This window comes from Uranotaenia lowii, chromosome 2 (assembly GCF_029784155.1).
Source record: "Uranotaenia lowii strain MFRU-FL chromosome 2, ASM2978415v1, whole genome shotgun sequence".
In the NCBI taxonomy this organism is placed as follows: domain Eukaryota; kingdom Metazoa; phylum Arthropoda; class Insecta; order Diptera; family Culicidae; genus Uranotaenia; species Uranotaenia lowii.
The window spans coordinates 242,586,665-242,608,687 of NC_073692.1; the positions used below are offsets into that span (position 1 = coordinate 242,586,665).

The following is a 22,023-nucleotide window of genomic DNA, read 5'->3' on the forward strand; positions in this document are numbered from 1 at the left end:
ATGCTAGAAACTGATTACTTTTAGTCGACAAAACTTTAATTTCATTTAAGTATTATATTTTAAAATTTTATGGAATAAAATAATGTTTGTTTTGTTATATTCGTCCAATGATATCTATTTGGGCAGACCATTTTGGATGGGTTTCGGATGCGAATCAGATATAGTTCCTTTTATTTCTTCTTAAAATTACAGTTTTTGACGCTTAAAATATTCATACAAATACAAAAAAAAACAATAACGAGCTGGCAACATTTGGAATTCAAATTTATGGCAAACGGTTCGAGGGGTTTTGATAATATCACAGAATAACTCAAATCAAGGTGACCAATACGATCGAGATCGATCAATACCAATCTTTTGTATTTTTAAATTATTAAACTGTCAAACTTACAGGAAAATTGTTAGAGAAAACTTTTTCGAGAGAAAAAATGTTGCCAAGTTATACTTTCAGATAGGAAAAAGTCTAAACTAATAACGTACAGACTCCACCTCGCATCATACAATCTTACGAACAATCACTCTCAGCCTAGTTCAAAGATCTAGGTCGGAGGACCAATAAAAACTAAGGGTTTTATAACTGAAAGGGGAATTGACGACAAAATAAAAAATACATTTTGATAACGGAGTAGTTGCGAGTATCATTTTATAATTTATTATTTATTATGAATTCAGTTCATCCATAAGAAAAACTTTCTGTTATGAGATTTTTAATTTTCTCTTCAGAAGCTAGAGCTTAGATTTGGTCTTTGGTAGCTCTTGTATTAGATGTGGACCATAAACTTCTTAAACTGGAACAACTTAGTTTGTTTTACTGTAAAAATGTCTTTGAACAAAAAAAAAAAAGAGTACTTTTCGAAAAGTTTCACAAAAAGAAGAGTACGTTCATATCTGGATCGAAAAAGAGTAGGAGAGAATGAGGATTCTTGATCTCTATTGATTTTCATCATATCTTTTTGGAAAAAAAAAATTCAGATTGTCGTCTTTTGCATTTTATGACAGTGTGTAGTTTCAAGTTACAAAATTTAGATCTGAACCTGTTGATGAACTAGAAGTGAAAAGGGTCTAAAAAAGTGATATTTTGAATGTTAAAGGAGATTTGATCCTTTGTTGAAGGACACTTGATCCTTCAATCAGGGGTGCCTTAAGCTTTGGCAAAATCAGGCCAAATCTAAAGATAAAAGTTCATTTAATTTTTTTTGCCATATGGGTTTTTATTTCACAGTTTAAAAGTGTAAGACAAAAAGAATTCTGAAAGTTTGTCTACTAATTTAATTTCATTGCATACTTAAAGGCGCAATTTTCTTACTTTTAGATAAAAGCACTTTTTTGAGTCCTTTTTATCAGGAAATTATTGAATAAATGGTGGTCATTGGATAAATATTGATAATTTCGTGCTTAGCAATGATGAACATCCATTCAGCAAAAAAAAAATATCTTTTTCGACTCGAACCCATAACACACATTTTGGAGATTTTTTTTTCTTGAAAAAATTTAGAGTTTACTATCGCTTTGGAATTATGGCATTATAAAGTTATATTATATTCTAACGATTGACATATTTGAATAAATTTTTTTATTTTAATTTTTTTATGTGGGAAAATTTTTAAAGTTATAAAAACGATTTTCAAGTTACATTTAGTTAGATTTTTCAAATAAAGTGCAATATCTCAAAAAATAAAATTTTCTAATTTTTTTATTTAACAGGTTTGTTGTTTTGTTCTATTTGGCAAGTTTTTCTAGATCGTTTGATCTATGTAAGACATTCCAGTTTCGAGATATTTATTTATTTATTTATTTATTATTATTATTATGTCAACAGATGAGGAATCAAGTATCTCCAGGGATAATGTATCGAAAAACAGAACTAAGGCTTCTTTTTTTAAATTAAAATTCAACGCAAGTTCAAAAAAAGCACTATTTAGAATTAGTGCATTCGAAAGTGTGCAAAAGTGCAATCTGTCCAGATCCAATTTATTTTGAGCAGGGTGCAACCGAACTTTGAACGATCATGCTTCACGTTATTGGCAGATAAAACCTGGTATCGCCTTTCTGAGCCCAGGTAAGTGAATTGCAACTACTTTGGTGTGAAGTACCTTCTTGGAAAGTACACAATCAGCTTTCAAGATCATCAACCCGATCTACTAAGACATGTTGGGTGTCGGTGCTCGAGCCAATCTACGAGGAGATCTACAAGGGATGGACAGTAGTTAGTAGCCAGCAGCAGATCGCTACCTCCAGTGATTTAGATTGAGCCGCGCTTGATGGGTGATTTATTTGATTCAAACCATCAAGTTTAGATTTTCTATCACCAACAACAACGCTTTTCCTTTCACTGGTCTATGCAATTTTATGGTAACGTTGCACTGAAGTGGGTACATACTGCTTTCATTACAAATGACGCACATCAAGTGTCTATTACATTTCAAATTACAACATCACTTTCCGATTACAAGCCTAGGCGCCTAAAAGTTGATCGAGGTACTGACTGATGACTGATTTGATACTTCATAGTTTTTTGCAGCAATCGGGTTCATTGTTTTTCATATGAGCAGGAGATTAATGACCTTATTTGAAGAATATCTATTATCAAACACATCATAGTTATCCCTACTAATGTCTTCTACACGGAGAAAAATATATAGATTTATCAGTTATTTTACGCGTCTACATGAACATAAATATGGTTGTTTGGTTCTGACCCGAAAATACGTTCAAACCAACAATCAGATGATACTTTGCCACGAAAGGATAAATGGCTGATTTAGCGATCGCATCGATGCTAAGAAGCCAACAGGAATTTTCATTCATTCATTCGTATGGCTGTTTCTACTGTAAATGCTGATCCCCGTGAACGTAGGACATCGTAGATTCAAAATATTAATTGAATTAATTTGAACAGATAAAATGCATTGTTTTTCATTGTTGTTTTTAATGAAACGCATTTTAATTTATTTTTTAATTAATTATATTACGATCAGTGGCATGATTTTTCATTTTGACCGCTGCACTGTTTGATTTTTTTTCCTTCTGCTGGGGGAGCAGCCGCCATGGCCCTGAAACAAAATGCTGTTAATTTGTTCGGTGGAAATTGAAAAGCCGGCGCCCTGAAAGAAAATTAAAGTTATAGGGAAAATATGATTGTGCTGAAATTTCAAATAACTTGAGAATACTTACGCGATATGATCTTGTTCATGACTGTTTTTTATTCGACCTTCCGGATTGGCCCTCGGGGGCCAAGTAAACCATCTCTATATGTATCTGAAAACATTAAAATATTGTTTTTGTATTAAGAAAATCAACTGAAAAAATGCATATCATATTTACCTTTCCGCTTCGTGTTTGTCGACTTCTTCCATTAGAAATAAATACTGGCTTTTTTCCTCTAAGTCTGACAATTTACCTGCTTGTTCATACGAAATTCGAGGTCTAGTCAAGCATCAGTGATATTTGAAAATTAACTATCAGATAGTTTAACGTAGACTAGGAAAATATAGCCAAATCTACTAGCTGTTAAATTAGTTTTGCGATATGCGGTTGAGAAATCCTCTACAGCCACATCAACTTGCCATAAACGTTAGTTTTTTTTGTAGTTTTCGATGTTGATAAAGCAATATTATGGGTTCAACCAAAAATATGTGATATAGATGAGCCAACCATACGAATTTTGATAACAACCTGTAGAGTTTTTTATCCGTGTATGGACGATACATATTTTGAATACAAAAAAAAAAATCGCGTTTTTTATGAAATAACAAAAACTTTTTCATTCAGGTTTTTTCCTTTTAATCATTTAATTTAACTTTTTCGAGAAAAAAACATTTTCTATCTCGAATTTAACCTTCTTCTCTTCTTTTGGAAAAAAAACGCTGGTAAAACGCTGCCTTGTATTTTTTCAATATCTTTCGGGTCAGTATCTTTCAGAACCACAATTAACTTATCATAGTGATTGGATAAATCTAGTCTAGTGATTGGATAAATCTAGTCTAGTGATTGGATTAATGGTTTGATTAAATTTTCGATGTTGAATGAGAATTGCTGTCAACTTATTTTAATTATGTCATACAAAATTATGAGGTGCATATGAATAGAGGCATTATCAAATTCATTGTTGCACTTGTTGATTTTAAATTCTTAAATCTAATTTTAAGCGTACCATCATACGGGGCATCATGCAACAGCATGGTTAGATGCAACATTTGTATACTAAAACACCTATTTAATTTTTATTTTAATATAATGTAATAAAATTATCATTTTATGATAACAAAATGATCGGTACATGGTTTCTCACATCGTCAGATAGTTTTTAAAGTTTTTGATTTTCATAGAAAATTAAAAATCCATCAAAAATAAGCTTGTAAAGCATAAACTCACATTGCAAGATTTGAAGGATTTTTGTTGAATTGTGATGTTATGGCACATTATCAGTTGATTTAGTCATAGATCAAAGTCATAACACGTGTTTTTTCGTTTCTATTTTGCTGCTGATATTTTTTCGGAATCCTGAAATAAGATTCTAGCTCCAATACTTTTTCTTCTCAATTTTCATAAATAATTCCAAGAATGATTCCGATTTTTTTCCGGATATGATTGCCTGGATTTCGGGATAAAGTTCCAGAAATGCCTTGATTTGGGATAAATTTTGGTAAGCTTACCTTTATTATCTTACAGTTCATTTTATATCCTACATTAGTAACAATAAACATTTCGAATATTTTAATAAATTGAAAATATATTTGGTAATTTGAGAATCCGAAATATTTGTTTAAAATCAATACCGATTAGAGTCATATTCATCCAACAAGGGACTCTTCACAAACATTGTTATTCATTTTCTCAGATACAATGGAATAAACTAATTTCCTCAAAACAAAACAAAAGCAGATCATAAGACCTTTTGCTTTTCTTCTTTTCTGAGGTGCATTTATAAAATACAATAAATAAAATATTCTTATAAAAAGCAATTTTAACAATTTAAATTAAAGATTAGAAATTTAAAATTTTCATTCTGATAAACCTCTCATCCAAAATCAGTTCGAAATGGCATAAACTTTTTTAGGTTTCCAAAGGATTTTCCAGCTTTTTTCTTCTCATTCTATTATGAGTGTCTGAAGGAGCTTTTTATCAAAATATATTTTACACTTTACAAGAACAGGCGAATAAAAATAGGAAAAAGTGACTTAAAATTTTAGAGTGGTTGAAGGCTAGTTAAAAGAGCTAGACAGATTTGATAATTTTTTTTTCAGTAGCCACTTACTTACGATATAACCGATTTACTTGTCCCCCAGCCGTGTTGGAAGAAGTATTCTCGAAATAAACTCCAGTAGTCTTCGAAAAGGCACAGGATATGCTGAAGAAATTTTTAATGACTCATTTCGTCCTTTGCTGGGTCGATGAACATCATGCTCTCAGATTGCAGGCCTCCAATGACCCCATTTAATGGTTTTTAACTTAGAGCAACTAAGACTCAAATAATTTAAATAGGATTAAGTATTCATTGAACAATATTTTATCGAAATAAAAAACAGAATAATCCTTTTTTGATTTTTAGTATTCCCGTCTTAAAATTTCATACAAGTTTCAAGCTCGTTGCGTGACCTCTTCGCGTGATCCGATCGGGCCCAAATTTACCAAGGGACCTTGTGTTAGACCTAGGCCTAGGATCAATTTCAGATCGCAAAGCGCAACGTAAGATTTCACAATTGGCCGGGCTTCGATCAGACCGAACTGAGCGACATGAGAAAATTCTAATACAACCGAAATTGAATCTCTTACAATCCCTATTATTGATCAAAATAGCGAATATGTTTGGCTGAAATAAAGTCTTTGGATTAAAATCTATCGGTTTTGGTTCATAAAGATCAAGGATTTAGCCTCTAGATGAAAATATTTACACATAAAATTCAAATGCCTCGTGTTAGGAAAAATTGGTATTTTTTAGAAATTTTGACACTTGTAGCACATTTCGTAAACTTTGCCATGCAAAGTATCTTCAAGATCTGCGGCCGTTATGTTTTTCTAAAACACTTGTTCTATTTTAGCATGCTGTGATGCAAAATTAGCTGTGTTGTAAAATGTTGTAAAAAAAATTCAACGGTCAAAGATCTTGAAAACATTTTCGCAGGGTACAATTTTCAAAATTTATCAATAGTGTCAGAATTTCTACCACTATTTCCCAACACGAGTGAACTTGCTCTTATTGTACAGTATGATGGGATATGGGATATGGGATTTGACCATGAGGATAAATAGAGACCGGTTGTGTTTATGACAGCTCCGCGAAAGTTTCCTTATTTCATTTTGAAGGCCTTTAGCATTGAAAACGCAGAACCGAATCATAGAATCAATACGGATATGAAGATTAAAAAAATTCTCTCAAGAAGTGTACCTGTTTTTAATTATCTGGGCCATAACGCTGCAACACTTTATGAAACTGGCTCCTGGCAAACGAAGCGTCATCCAAACGATCAACAAAAAGCACCAAGAAAGAGACTATACAGGACTAGATGAAAATAAATCTTATTATCTTGGTTTGGTGAGCCCGTTCCAATCTATTCGATGGAATATTTTCATTCTAAAATCAGTATATTGAATTATCTTCAACTTCAACATAAATTTTTAAACAGAGTTGAATTAATCCAGTTATGTGGATTTTGATCTCAGGAATTCAATTGCGTTTGTTGCGTGTTAAAATAAAATTGAAATTTAAGGTTAGATTTGTATGGTGAAAATATCTAAAAATGTTATTGCGATTGGGAAAGTCTTTAAAACATGAATGCCAACTATACTTAATACTTAACGTGATCTGCAAAATTTGAGTTCACCATTGAATTTCTTTGGTCAGGATCTATAAATGTGTGAGTCGATTTTGCTGGTCCGATTTTTTTCATTTTTAAACCAGTGTTGTTTAATTTAAAAGATGCCTATCATTCGAAAATACCAATACCTTAGAAAGAAAACTTAAATGATATCCGTGCTCCCAACTCACTGTTTTACAAAATATTTAAAAAAATGATTAAAATATTTCTCAACAATTACCAACAAACTTCAGCATATGTTTTGCATTTTTGTAATTACATGCAAAATTATGTCAATTAACTGGTTAAGATCTAAGGAGTAAGCCATGATTTTTGGGCATCGCAAGCGTTTTTGTTTTCGTCCATAATTTTTTTTAAATTAAATTACAATAAAACTAGAAATTTTTAAATTAAACAGTGGAACATGATAGATTAAGTGCCTAGTGGTTGTTCCCGGAGTGGTTCGTACTTTGTTTCGGCATGCTGAATCCTAGTTGGGGAGTTTCGGAAGGAATTTTAAAGCCAGCTGCTCCGGACTAGAGGAAAAGTTTTCTAGTCGAAAACTTCCAAAACTTATTTGGTGAGATCAAACCATTTCTACTATATTAAACGTTATTTTCCTTATACACATTGTCATTAGATTAGTGTAGCTATTTTCAAATTGTGCTGTAGGTATTTAAGTAATCCATATGAAGCGTTTGGTAGGGAACTCCACGCTTATTTCCTCCCCTTGCTCCAGAATCTTTTGCGGCAATTACCACATGGTTGGCCTGGCCGTAGTTATCTCTGCAATGCATGTTTTATGTAACAGAGATAATGTTGAAAAGAAAAATGAAGGACGCAAGTCTTTTCATTTTCCAGGATGCTTACATGTTTTGGCTATGTTGGTAAAAGAAGAAGAAGAAGAAGACATGCAAAATTATGTCAAGATAGGTAAAATGGATACTGACCGTAGGAAAATGCAGTTTTTAATACAATGCCCCTCTTATAAATAGTGATAAAGAAGCTCGATGTTCTCGAGGTTTATCAAAACTTTTCAAGAAGTAGTATTCACGATTAAAATGAATTCAAAAACTAGACTAGAGGAATCGTTGAAAGGTCTTAAAATTTAAAAATATAAAAGGTACTAAAGTTTTAAAAACTGTTACACGATAGGAGTTTCATAAAGAAACTTTCAAGAGCTTAGGAGCATTCATTTTTCGTTTACACATCGCTTACCAACGTGATTTCTATGCCACATTACCCTTATCCCCAAACACTCAGCGTGAGATTCGTGGAGAGATGGCGTACAGCCGATCTCCGCCAAACAAATCTTCACATGTGCTGCACTTCCTTTCCTCCTATCGACTACACGGACTTGACTGCTGATGGATTTTGTGCCAATTTATAAATTCTCTAAAAGTAATTTTCCTCTGAACAACTTTGTCAAAGACTTTAACTTAATCTTAAAAGGCAAAAAAGTTATAAGCTTTTACAGGTGTATGTCTTTTGGCATTGAAAAACAATAAATTGAATTGACATCACTGCTTGTGCCTAACGAAGTATTGCATGAAAAGTAGTCATGCAATACTTCGCTAGGCACCCAGCAGTGATGGCAATTGAATTTATTGTTTTTCAATGCCAAAAGACACACACATGTTAAAAAACTTATAACTTTTTTGCCTTTTAATATACGAAGTTAAGGTCTTTAACAAAGTTGTTCGCCGGAAAATTTCCTTTGAAGAATTTATAAATTTTCACAAAAACTATCATCAGGCTTGGTTCCACAGAAGAAAAAAAACCAAAAATGATGTTGATTTTTCAGTACAAAATATTCAATTTTTCCATGCAAAACAGAAAGTTTAAATTTACTCATGTAAACGTAACTTAAAAAATCTGCAAAAAATCAAGGATAAGGTTTGAATCAGAATCAAAAGCTTTTTAGACCTTTTAGTTGTTTGCTTTTAAATATAATAACACCGAAATTTTGCCCGGTTTTTGCCCGGTTTTTGGATTTGAAAAATTTAAATCCATGTCCGGATTTTGCCAGGTTTTTTTGAAAAAATACCCGGAATTGCTAGGCCCGGATGGGAGTGGAAAAAAATCTGGCAACCTTAACCTAATAACTTTTTTTTTCCTAATAAGATACGAAGTTACGGTCTTCGACAAAGTTGTTCAGCGGAAAATTTCCTTAAGGAATTTTATAAATTGGCACAAAAACCTTCAGCTGGCTCGATTCCACAGACGAAACAAAAGTGATGTTGATTTTTCAGTACAAAATATTCATTTTTCCCATACAAACCTAAAAGTTCAAATTTACTCATGTAAACGTTATTTAAAAATTGTGCAAAAAATCATGGATGAGTTTTGGACCAAGACGAAGCTTTTTAGACCCCAGGGTTTGAGGAATTCCAAAATGACCTCAAATCGACTCAGTCTAGTGTATAAGCTTGTTTCTAATAGACTGGAATATTATTTAAGTTTTTTTTCTTAAGTGACTTCAAGCTAATTAATACAGAATAGCAGTGCCATCGTCATGGACTATGCAAGACATAGTCCATGGTCGCTCGATCATTTGCGCATCCACTTGATGGGGCTGTCCAGAAGAAAGTAGGTTGATTTATGGCTGATCTTAATACGTGCCTGATATGTACAATTGTAGGTTTACTTGCTTTGCGGGGCCGAGGCTTGTTCTTGTACCTACCTGTATATCAGGTCTATTCATCCGAACGATGCCAAACTGACCGCCCAGCTGCAAAGTGCCGGGTTGGAATGCGAAAGAAATGGACACACATGGCCGGGAGCTTCTGGAGGAATACACCAGTACTACTAAGTGTGTGCCAGTGCACATGTACATGTTCATATGTAGTAATAATCCGGCCGGATAGCTTATTTGTACCTTGCGGAGGCTATTTTTATACGCGCTGGCTCCCGAAGAAAGTTCCCCGTCTAAGTTTACTGGGGGTCCATATAAAGCTGGTGGGACTGAACCGGACAACCGTCTTAGAAGTGTTAGATGCAAATTGCAGGAACTTAACTCTGTCAGTATCATAGCCAGGGAAGGATTTGCCCCAGAACAGCCAACGTTGCATTCGTTCTGTTCCGGTGACCTCTTGGTGTTGCAAAATTTACGACATGGTGCATCCACCAATATGTCTAGGCCATTCGTTATAAGACGGTAGGGCACTGTTTTGCAAAGGAAAAAAGCTCACGGTTTGCGTCCTTCTTTAGCAAAGCCCAACCATTAGAACCTATTTGTAGTTTGAATTTTCCCATTGCCCCTTCCCACTTTTCCTCTCAGGAAAAGTGCAACGTTATTTGCTTTCGCTTTCCCGTGCAATCATTTGGAGCACCCCGATGCGGTTAATCGTATATCCCAAATCTGCTATCGTAACTTTCGAATGCAAAGTAGTATGGAGTCAAGCTTGGTGCAAATGAATAGGGAAGTTTTCCGTGCATTTCGCCGCGGGTAATTTTTGGTCAGTCACATGTCGGCGAAAGGACCTTAACCGGAAGTCGTATGTATTTCTGAGGGCGAACGGTTTAGGTCGTTTTTTATCCACCAAAGGCCGTTAGCATAGTAATGATGTTTTCCTCGTGGATTTGTAGTGAAGAAAAAGTGCCGTCCAGTGGAACTAACTAATTTAGTGGTTTTCCTGTGGAAAAAAGTTGTGAAAACTGTATAATTTTAGGATATGAATGTTGATTTTCTTCCTTCTTTCACGTGGCTGTTTCTGGTGGAATGCACCTTTTCCGATGATTATGTCACTTGTAATTCTCAATTTTTTGTTCAAATAAATAATATAAAATTGTCGAAAAGCTTCTAGGTAATACAATTGGATAGTATTTTAAACATAGGATTGGAAGCTCTAGTTTAAAAAATCTTGAAATGGTTTTAATGTATTGGATTTACGTATGCAAATGAAACAATAACTAATACTTGAATAGAATGTGGACTAAAAGCAGTTTTAAAAAACGTATAAAACCAATGATTTCATGAAAATATTTTTGTAAATTTTGAATTAAAAGATATATTGTTTCTTGGAAAATGAATGATGAATTCAGATGTTGCAATAAGGTGAACAAATCATAAAAAACGGATTTCCTAGTTTTATGTTCGAATCTGCATTCTAAATTCAGATACTTTTTTTAAATCTATAACTCATGAGTGCGTGCACTGAGTTTTTGACTACGATTTCTGAATCCCGCGTGCTGATGAAAAAGTTTGAAATTTCGAATTTAGAAATCGAATAGCAGGTTTTCTAATTCCTGTTATTCTACATTCTTTGTTCAAGGTTTTGGATTCTAAATGTTAAAAAAAAATCGTATCCTGCTTCCAGTTTTAAAATTTGTGACTATATGCACTGCAGATTCCGAATTTCGAAATAATTAATTTTAATCCTTTAATACTTGTTATGAAATCTAATGGCTGGCTTCTAATTGCATGTCCTTAATTCCAGCAAAGGAAAATCAAGATACTGGATGATGGATAGGGGAGAATGAGGATTAGACTGGCCCAAATTTGTATGGAATGATTTTTACAACATTGTTTTCAACGCGGCACCCCCTAGATTGGTGCATTTAGGTGAAAAAATGACTTTCTGAAAGTTTCAGGTCATTTGGCAGAAGCACGAGCTGGCGCAAAGGACTTGAAATTTGTATGGAGATTTTCAGCAAAATGTATGAAAAAACGGCATACCTTCACTCTTTGTATTCTAAAGTATGTTTCCAGTATGCTAGAAAGCTCAGAATTTCAGGAATTGTAGTTCAAATAATGAAAAACAAGTTTGTAGAAGATTGTGACGCGATACGAGTTGACTGTGATGAGTTATTTGCAATTGAACGTGTGTTTTTTTCGCATTTCACCGATATATCGTGAACGGTATATTGGTGGATTATTAGTTATAACTTGATCGCATTGTCACACATAAGATAACAGATAGAAAGTTTGTGTCCTCGGCATAGTTGCAACTTTTTGTTATAGAATCAGCTACAACTTTGCCGGGGACACAAATTTTATGTATTTCGTTCTCATTGTGTGACGATGCGATCAAATTAGTGCGATTATTAGCCCATACACCGTTCACGTTATATCAAAGAAATGCGACAATCACACATTCAATTGCAAATAACTCATCAGAATCAACTCGTATCGCGTCACAATCTTCTACAAACTTGTTTTTCATTGTCTGAACTACAATTCCTGAAATTCTGAGCTTTCTAGCATACTGGGAACATATTTTAGAACACAAAGAGTGAATGTATGGCGATTTTTCATACATTTTTCCGAAAATTCTCATACAAATTTCAAGTCCTTTGCGCCAGCTCGTGCTTCTGCCAAATGACCTGAAACTTTCAGAAAGTCATTTTTTCACCTAAAAGCACCAACCCAGGGGGTGCCGCGTGGAATATAAGAATTTTTTTTGTTATGGGCCAGTCTAATGAGGATACTTGATCCCTGGGGATACTTGATTCCTTAGCTATATCTCGAAACTGGAATGTCTTACAAAGATCAAATGTTCTAGAAAAATGTGCCAAAATGAGCAAAATAACAATGCTTGTAGTCTAAAAAATTTTAACAAAATAATTGTTTGAGTAATTGAACTTTGTTTAAAAAATTTCACAAAATGTAACTTGAAGATCTTTTTTCATCACTTTAAAAAGTTCCTTACACGAGAAAATTATGAAAAAAATATATGTTTCAATGTATCAATCGTTCGAGCGTAAAATGAACTTCATAATGCCATATTTTCAAAGCTATGGAAAACTCTCAACTTTTTTCAGAAAAAGTTTTCTAAAATGATGATTATGGGTACAATTGATCCCCTAGAGTTGGGTACAATTGATCCCCCTTCCAAATGACACATTCTTCTTCTGAATTGATCGTTATGATTGCTGATTACGAAATTACTAATATTTATCCAAAAACTAATATTCACCAAACAATTGTCTGAAGAAAAGAGCAAAAATAATTATTTTTCTCTTAATTATAAAAAATAGCGCCTTTAAGTATGCAATGTTATTAGCGTTGAGACAAAGTTATAGAATTTTCTTCTTATGTCTGCTATAAGTTGTGAAATGAGAACAAACATGACCAAAATAGTCAATTAACATTCTATCTTGGGGTTTTCTTTGATTTTTATACAAGGATTAGGGCTTCCTGAATAAAAGATCAAGTCTCTTTCAATAGGGGATCATGTCTCCCCTAACTTCAGAAAAATCGCAATTTTTTTACTCCCACGAAAATGCTTCTAGTTCATCAACGGGTTCAAGCATCGTTCTAATTTTTGGAGCATAGAAACTAGAAGTTATAAGCTGTCAGAAAATGTCAAAGACGGCGAGTTGCTAAATTTTTCCAAAAAGATATGGTGAAAATAAAAAAAGGGGATCAAGTATCCCCACTCTCCCCTACTGTTTTTTTTACGAAACCCTTCAAAGTAATCAAAATTTTCAAAAATAAATGCTATAGATAAAAATTGCAAATTAATTCCAAGTTTTAGATTTAATGAAATTAATTTGCGGCTTTATCGGTGAGGGTTGAAGAGTTGAAATGAAAGACGGATAGAAGATCAGAAGAAAATTCTAAGGTGGTGAAAAGAGCGAAGAGCATTTGAAATAGAAGCTTGACCACATACTAAATTCTATGTCCCGCACCAATTAACTGTGTTGAAAAAACAACAAAGAATTTAGTATGTGGTCAAGCTTCTATTTCAAATGCTCTTTGCTCTTTTCACCACCTTAGAATTTTCTTCTGATCTTCTATCCGTCTTTCATTTCAACTCTTTAACCCTCACCGATAAAGCTGCAAATTAATTTCATAAAACAAATTCACGGTGATTTCTCTTCTTAAATTTTAGATTTAAGTTTGAAATTTGGCTTTTGAAAGAACTACAACTGCAAATGTTAAACAATTCACAAAAAATATTGAACTCCCTGCAGTTTGTTTTACTAGAAGAATACAGAATATATTTTTCATCAAAAATCAACTCTATAATTAAAATCCTGTGGATGACTTTCAAAAAATAAAAATCACGTTTATCTGTCTGTCTGTTCCCTGAAGACTCGCAAAATTACTGAACCAATTTACTTGAAACTTGACAGGTGGGTGCTTCTGAGGCCTGGGAAGGTTCCTATTATGGTTTGATACTCCTATGTACCTCTCACTAGAAGGGGGGGAGGGGGTTTCTCAAAGAAAAGAAAATCATTTGCATAGCGCGAAAACTGACCAAGCAAATGGTACCAAATGAGGCATGAGATGGTATTTTAAGTCAAGGAATGTATCCATGAATATTTGGAACCCCTCCCTTCTTCCAATGTGAAGATAATAATGGGGGACGGGAAAATTTTTTACATAACTCGAGAACTAATCGAGCAAATGGAAAAAAAATTGGCAAGGGTATTGGTTGACGAGAAATATTTCATCGATTATTTCAAACTCCACCCTATTCCATTTAATTTCAAACGGAGAGGGTGCTCTCATGCAATTTTGACATCACTCGAGAATTCATCCAGAAAATAGAACCTTGGCTTGGGAGGATACTTAAGTACGAGGAAAGTTACTTTGAATATTTGATACCACTGCCTCCTTCCAGTGGGATGATAGGAACGGAAGAGGGGGCAAATGAAAACAAATTTGGTATGGGAGGGCATTTGAAGCCAAAAACGATATGGGAATATTCGTGCAATCAAGCTAATGGAACAGAATTTGGCATGGGAGTGTATTTCAATGAATGCACGTCATGTTTCTATGATTATTTGAGATCCATCTCTCCTTACAGTTAGGGCATGGGTAGGGAGAGGGGCTGAGCTACAAATTTAAAAGCATCCGCTGCCATATTTGGCATGAGAGGGTATTTGAGCACAAGAAATGTTCCTCCGGTGATTTAAGAGCCTTCCCTCCATTCAATGGAACAATAAAAAGTGGGAAGGGGGTCAGTTGTACATTTCTTAAATATTTCGATAACTAATCAAGAAAATGAAAACAAATTTTCATGCGAGCATATTTGTGTACAGAAAATGTTTCTTTGGTGGTTTGGGACCCCGTTCTATTGCCAAAAGGAAGACATAAACTGAAGAGAGGGTTACCCATGTCTCGAATAACTTGAGAACTTTTCGAGAATGGAATTGTATATGGCATGGAATCGTATCTGTATACAAAACATGTTTTTCTGATGGTTTGAGACCCCTTACATTTTTTATATTAATTCGATAATTAATCTACAAACTTAGACCAAATTTGGCATGGTAGGGTAAATGGAGCTAAATGTGGCCCGTAAAGTTATTTTGCTACGAAAAATGTTTCTATGATAATTTGAAACCCTCTCTACATTGAAAAGGGTCATAAAGGATTCAATATATTAAAAAAAAAGAGTGATATAATTGATAAACTTATAAAGCATGGAAATCCAGAGTCATAAAAAGAACACAATTTGATTTTGAAGGAACATCTTAATCATTTTGTAATTGAATTTCAAATAAATGAAAATTTAATTAAAAGACCGTTAAAAATTACGCTATTTCCGATCTTTTTCAAAACCCTCTCTCCGCATACGTAACACATTAGGCTGAGTCGATTTGGTGTAATTCTTAAATTTCTCAAACCATGGGGTCTGAAAAGCATCGTCTTGGTTCAAAACTTAACTCAAACTGTCGAAGACCGTGACTACTATATTATTAGACAAATAAGTTATTAGCTGTTTATAAGGGGCATGTCTTTTGGCATTGTAAAACAATAAATTCAATTGACATCACAATTGACAATTGACACTGCTGGGACCTCGCGTTCAGCGGAAAATTACCTTTAAGGAATTTATAAATTGGCACAAAAACTATGACTCGGTTCAACAGAAAAAAAAAACTGAAATGATGTTCTATTGTGTTGTGAGCGTACTTGGTTGAACGATTCAACTGAATCAAATCAATCGAAAGATTCCTTTTAATTCTACCACGGTAAATTAAAAGTTCATATACCGGTATTTCGATAGCAACTTACTACTTTCTTCAGTGAACGTTTTCGATTGATGAATGTGTATCGTTTCCCTGCATTATATTATCCGAGTTATGTAAGCTACTGGTAGGTAGCAAAAACCTCCGAATCACCGACACCGGTCGAAATACCGGTATACAGTAAGGGGCGAAATAAAGTGTCCAAATTATTTTTTTATCATTTCTTTTATTTTTCTGGTTAAAATTCAACGAAAACACATCGTAGTCATTTTTAAAATATTGTTTATTATGTTCTTTTCAATTTTTGTGAATGTTGCGCTGGTAAAAAAAGAAAGTTTTTCAAATAGAAAAAAAAAACATTTAAGCACATTTTCGTAGGTTATTAGAGACATGAGCTATCAAAGAACGAAAGAACATAAGCCGTAAATATCATGAATTTTTCGAAAAAGATACAACGGCTCACCGGCAGGACTTGAACCTGCAATTTCCGCAATCTCTAATTCTTTCCATCACCTACGAAAATGTGATTATTTTCAGGTACAAAAATGTACCAAACGATTTCATAACATCAGTATTGAATCATTTAAGAAAAATAATGAGCTGAATAAAGGGTCCAAATCAAAAATCAATATAATTTCGATAAGTTTCCATCGCGAGGGCCCTCGAATTTGTTTGTTTTGTGTATTTTGACTTTTCATAAACAACTGGCTTGGCTCTGGAGTGTTCAAACAGGTGTCTACAATCGAATAAGTTGTAAAATATGGAAAACCCAAAAATTTCTGGTTCCATTCCGTTGTCCATCCGGAAACTGGTTGTTCGTGATGTCAATAACGGTCAAACGCACCGGGAAATGGCCAAGCACTACGAAATCAGCAAGACAGCGGTATCAAAAATCTTGAAGAAGATGAAAACATACGGGTCGGTGGTGGATCGCCCGGGATGAGGACGGAAGCCCAAGACAGATGCCAGAACGGACCAGAAAATCATTCTTGAGGTGAAGAAAACCCCAAAATTGACGATCCGGCAGATACAGGAAGAGCTCCAACTTTCGGTATCGCGTCGTACTGTCCGTCGTCGCATCCATGCGAAGGAGTACCATAGCAAGATCGCAGTGAGAAGACCTTTTTTCAGACAGGTGAACAAGGCTAGGCGGCTCAAGTTCGCCAAGGAACACGCCGATAAACCGCTCGAGTACTGAAAAACAGTGTTGTGGACCGACGTGTTTTTTTAATTATGTAAGCAAATTTTTCTAACATTTTTTAAGTTGATAAATAAAAGAAGCATATGATGCGTATTTCAGTCAACAACATATAGGAACATATGCTCACGCAAAGCGACGACAATGACAGTTGGTTTGAGATTTTTATCTCAACACACATCTGAAATATTAAAAGAGGCCCACGTTTCCCCATGGCCCACGATACCCCACTCTCCCCTACAAAATATTCAATTTTCCCATACAAACCTAAATGTTCAAATTTACTCATGTAAACGTTACTTAAAAATGCTGCAAAAAATCATGGATGAGTTTTGAACCAAAACGAAGTTTTTTAGACCCCAGGATTTGAGAAATTCAAAAATGACCCCAAATCGACTTAGCCTTGTAACATATTCTTATCAAATGTTCTATCCAAAATACATAAAGCGTAACAAGCTGCTATATCCCTCCCCCTAAACACGTTACGTAATATTTGAATGGTCCCTAACTATAACCAAATTCAATATTCCTCCAATTCACTTGGTCTATGACAACCGTTCTCCAACTGCTCGGGCATCCAGATCACACTCCACTTGGTCTAACCACCTCGCTCGTTGCGTCCCTGCTCTAAATTTTGAACATTATTTGCAAATCTTTCTTCTAAAGCTGAACTCAGAATTTGACTATTATATTTGTTTTCGAATTTCAATGCGATCTCTGATGTATCAATAAAAACCATTCTTGAATTTCGATTCTAAATCAGCATTTCCATTACAAGCCAAAAATTGAAATTTGTTTAGGACTCTCAACCATGAACCTTTAATTTTAATTCTAATGTTTTGGGTTTCAATCTGAATTTATTATTTTTTTTATTACTTTTCATACGACTTGCGAATTTGAAAAAAATGTGAAAAAAATCAACGTTTTATATTCTGGATCGGCTTATTGAAACTTTATAATGTTAGATGGGGTAGGTGAGATAAAAGGTTAAATGGGATTTTAAATGAAATGCAAAACCAAATTTATGCGATTACAAAACATATTTCCCAAATTGGATACAGAACCTCAGGGATGAGTATAATCTTATTTAAAATGTAGATAATGTTCAGAAACGAACTTCCATCAACAAGCAAGAAAATTTCAAAAAATAATTAAGGAAAATTTTCAAATTTCTAGTGTAGAGTAGAATACCTCGCTTGCTTTTCTGGACCCTCATGAGGGAATTAACTGCAAAACCCTCCATCCTGTTTCTTCGGCAAACCGGAATCGAAATCAAATATCGATTAAAAATTCAGATTCCATCGCAATTTTTGAATTTCATGTTCACATTTCAGACGTTGGAAATCTCAAGTGAAAATCCCGATAGGTGGGAACTCTGATAGTCCTGAAATCTGAATAAATGCTACACAAATTTAATATCGAGTTCTGAATCAAGTTTTTGAATCTAGCCTTAAGAAAATCAAGAGTGGAAAATCAATTTAGCAAAAGAGAACAAGCAAATGAACAATTAGTCACTTAAATTAGAAAGTTATGGTCCAGCCAGAGTTCTTTTTTTCGAACATTATCCCCCGTCACACAGTTTTTACAAAATAGGTAACCATAGGTAGTTTTCAGTAGCTCATATTGTAAATATCACATTAATTACATACTGCCAACAAGTAAACGATTACTTATTTCGATTGTCACCGGGAATTAGTCTTATCTCTCGATTACCACATGGCGCTTGTTCTGGAGCTTATTTAATCCTTCAAACTTGTTGTAGCCAATCCAGGCGGCAAGCTTACCTACTTCCATAAACGAATAAACAGCTTAGCTACTTTTTCGCTACTTGACCGTGACAAACTTATTCCACTTATCGATATTTCGACTAAGAAAAAACACACTTTCGCCCTGTGTGGGAGGTTCGCGATTTCGAAATTTGTGACGAGACGGGGTGATTGGAAGATGGAAAACAGTGGCTTGTGATTCGAGAGATTTGCACGTTCCAGTATCGCAAAAATTGATCATCTCAACGTGACGATCTCGGAACCACTTTGTAATTTGACCGGTGTGGAAAAACTTATCTTTTAGCTGGCGGGGTTTTATTGCTCGACTTATGCATTGCATTTCAAAAGGTGCACGTGAACCACTTCTTGTTAGACTTCTTAGGAAAAAAAAGCTGTTCAAACATTTCGTTCATATATGCCTATTATCAATTGCTTATGGGGCACACGAAACGTTCGGCAGATGAGGAAACTTGCCCATGTTGGGATCGTTCTTTCATAATCAGTTGTTATTGCATTGTTTTAAAGTGTATATCATCTTACGGAGATTTAATCATTTTCTTTTCTTGCATTTCTATTTCACAGTCTACGTCGGCAGATCAAATTTCGAGCTTGGAAGAGTCGACTTTCAGTGAAATTCAGTGAAAAAGTGTTCAAGTGCAGTGCTTTTTTGGTTGCACTTAAGGGCGTTGCAACAGTGAATTGTGATTAAGTTTTGCTGAAAATTAGCAACACAGCAGAGAGCTGAAAGCGTTTATGCGTATCGAGAAAATTGCTCTTCACAGTTGATTGGCCTCGAGAAATTGTTCTTGCGGGAGTGAACGTTCGAGATACTGCTGATCGAGCCCAAGGAGAAATAACCGAAAATGACCGAGAGTGCAGGTAAGGTTGAATTAAGTTGCGAACTTCTTTTTTTTAATATGAGTTAAACATATGCTTAGATTATTCTGAAAATTATTGTTTTAGTTTATTATAACTAAGAATCTTGAAAAAGAAATGGATAACTGTAGGCGTTAAATAATCTATCATCGATTTGAACGAGCATGCAATGAAATTTAGTTCGTAACAAAATTGACCGTAAACCAATTTTTTTGGTTTATTTATGACACTTTACCACCTTGTGGCATTCGTGTCTACTAAACCCATTATGTTTTCTTAATTATTGAATTTTAAGGTATCCAACAGTAAATTTGAATCAATAAACATGTTGCAATTTAGTGATCGGGTAGTGCTAGTAAATGCCGTCAAATGGAGCATTATGAAATACAGCACTTATTAAATTTTTATTATAATAAAATGTAATCGAGTTATCATTTAATAATTACAAAACGATGATGACAATTTTCATGAGATATCTCATTTTTTTTCGCTCGCCGCGAGCGTGCTATACTTCGAGCCATAATTAAACGGCTATAACTTTAATAATGAAACCCTATTGGACAAAACTAAACACAACATTTTTGGTAACCCAAGTATACTCAATTATCAAAATTTGATCCAGTGATTTGTGAGATACAGCATGCCGAATTTCGGTGTTTCCCAGCCAAGATTTTGTCGCAGTCCTTAATGTGTTAAGCTAGGTTTTCAAGGGTTTTGATTCTCACAGAAAATTTAAAAAATCGAGCAAATGAGATACAAACTTTTGACGTTTTTCGATGCCGTAGAAAACTTAACCCAGAATGACGGATTGGCTCAATGATACCACTTACAATCGTTACCGTCAAATGGGGCATTCTTCAACAGCAGGGTTAGATGCAACATTTTCATACCACAAAACTTTTTCAATTTTTATTTTAATATAATGTAGGTTAAAAAGTTATTATTTAATAATAAGAAAATGATGCCATATTTTTTCAAATCGTAAGTTTTTTTTAAGTTTTTGGTTTACATCGAAAATTTAAAAATCGAGCAAAAGTACACATTTTACATTTTTCGATGCCGTAAAAACTTTACCCAGTACGACATATTGGCTTATTGGCGCCTACAAACTTTTTATTGGTTTGGTTTATATTGGTACCAATAGTGTTGACGTAAAAATATTTTTCGGACAATCACCAAATATTTTTTATAAATAAATATTTCTATAGTTCAGTTACATGTTTGGGCTAATACGCATCAAAATACAAATCAAATATTCATCTTTCAAATCTCGTTTCCACATGCTGGAATATGATGGTTTTCCATCACGTGTTTGTTAATTTTAAATTTCATCCATTAATTTTTTGTAGTATTTTTTACCCCTAAATGTATGCAGCACCTTTATGCTTTGTCTTTTAAAACGTTTATGACAAAAAAATAAAATAAAATTTAATTCGAACAAAACCAATAACTATTGCTATTGGTGCTTTATGGGTTAAAACATCACAAATATATTAAAATATCATTTGATTTTTTTTTTATTAAAAAAAAGGTTGTTGCAACTTACCCTTTTCTCTTAGAAGGGTATAAATTACATGTTTTTGTGCCGCAGCCCATGGTGTAGGATAGACTTCAAGTCTTCTAAGCCATGTCTAAGCCGGTCATGAGATCGAATCCCGGTCACGGCACACATAGTACACTTTCTGTGGGTTGGTGGTTTAAGCATTTTTAAGATGCTAGCCATCATTTCTTCGAAAGTTGTACGCTCAGAGTTAAGTAAAAAGGAATCTATTCGAGTAAACGACAAGTTTCATTGAGATCCTGTCTGTGTTTGTGTTCGTTTTTTTTAGTTTTTAGAAGCCATTGAAGTTTAAAAGTGTTGCATGATGCCCCAGTTGACGGAATGACGGGTCAGGATTCGACCAGACCGAACTGAACGCCAAATTGAAAAAAATGAGCTATCTTTGGCAGCGGATGAAAAACATGTTAAACTTCTACTCTACGAAATTCAGGTTGATTTTTCTATTTTTGAAGATTTTATTGAAAAAAATCAATGCTACAGGCAGTGGAAATGGCAAAAATGCGTTGCAAAGTGAACTGAGAGCCATTTGATAAAAAAAAAGATTTGTAAGGAATAATCTGTTCGGTTTTGCGATCTGAAACTGCTTTTCGGCTCGGTAAGAACTGAAACTGATTATTTTAATGATGAATTGCGCTCTTTTGGTCAAGAACTTCATGCTGCGGATCGTCAGCATTTGTATAAATTTTCGTTCAACCAGACCAAACTGAGTCCATTGAATTTTGTTTTCCATTTCTCCTAATCTATCGGTAGGAATCATTAATCAACCAGTACAGCCTCAATGCATTGAAAAGTGTCTAAATTTGTTGATAAGATGATCTTATGAGATATCTTACAAATGGTACCGATAGGCCGAGCTGTGAACTTTAAACTCAATTATCTCGAAATTTAGTTTAGGGCATT

General features: G+C 34.2%; 1 protein-coding gene across 3 annotated transcripts in view; it reads left to right on the top strand.

Annotated features, from left to right (window-relative positions):
- Positions 1–22,023, top strand: part of LOC129742369 (aquaporin AQPAe.a) — a 219,525-nt gene that overhangs the window by 8,037 nt on the left and 189,465 nt on the right. For all 3 annotated transcript variants that reach the window (XM_055734267.1, XM_055734268.1, XM_055734266.1), the window contains exon 2: positions 19,269–19,565. In XM_055734267.1, coding sequence (XP_055590242.1) covers positions 19,550–19,565 — 16 coding nt within the window. In that variant the 5' untranslated portion in view covers positions 19,269–19,549. The remainder of the gene's footprint in view (positions 1–19,268; positions 19,566–22,023) is intronic.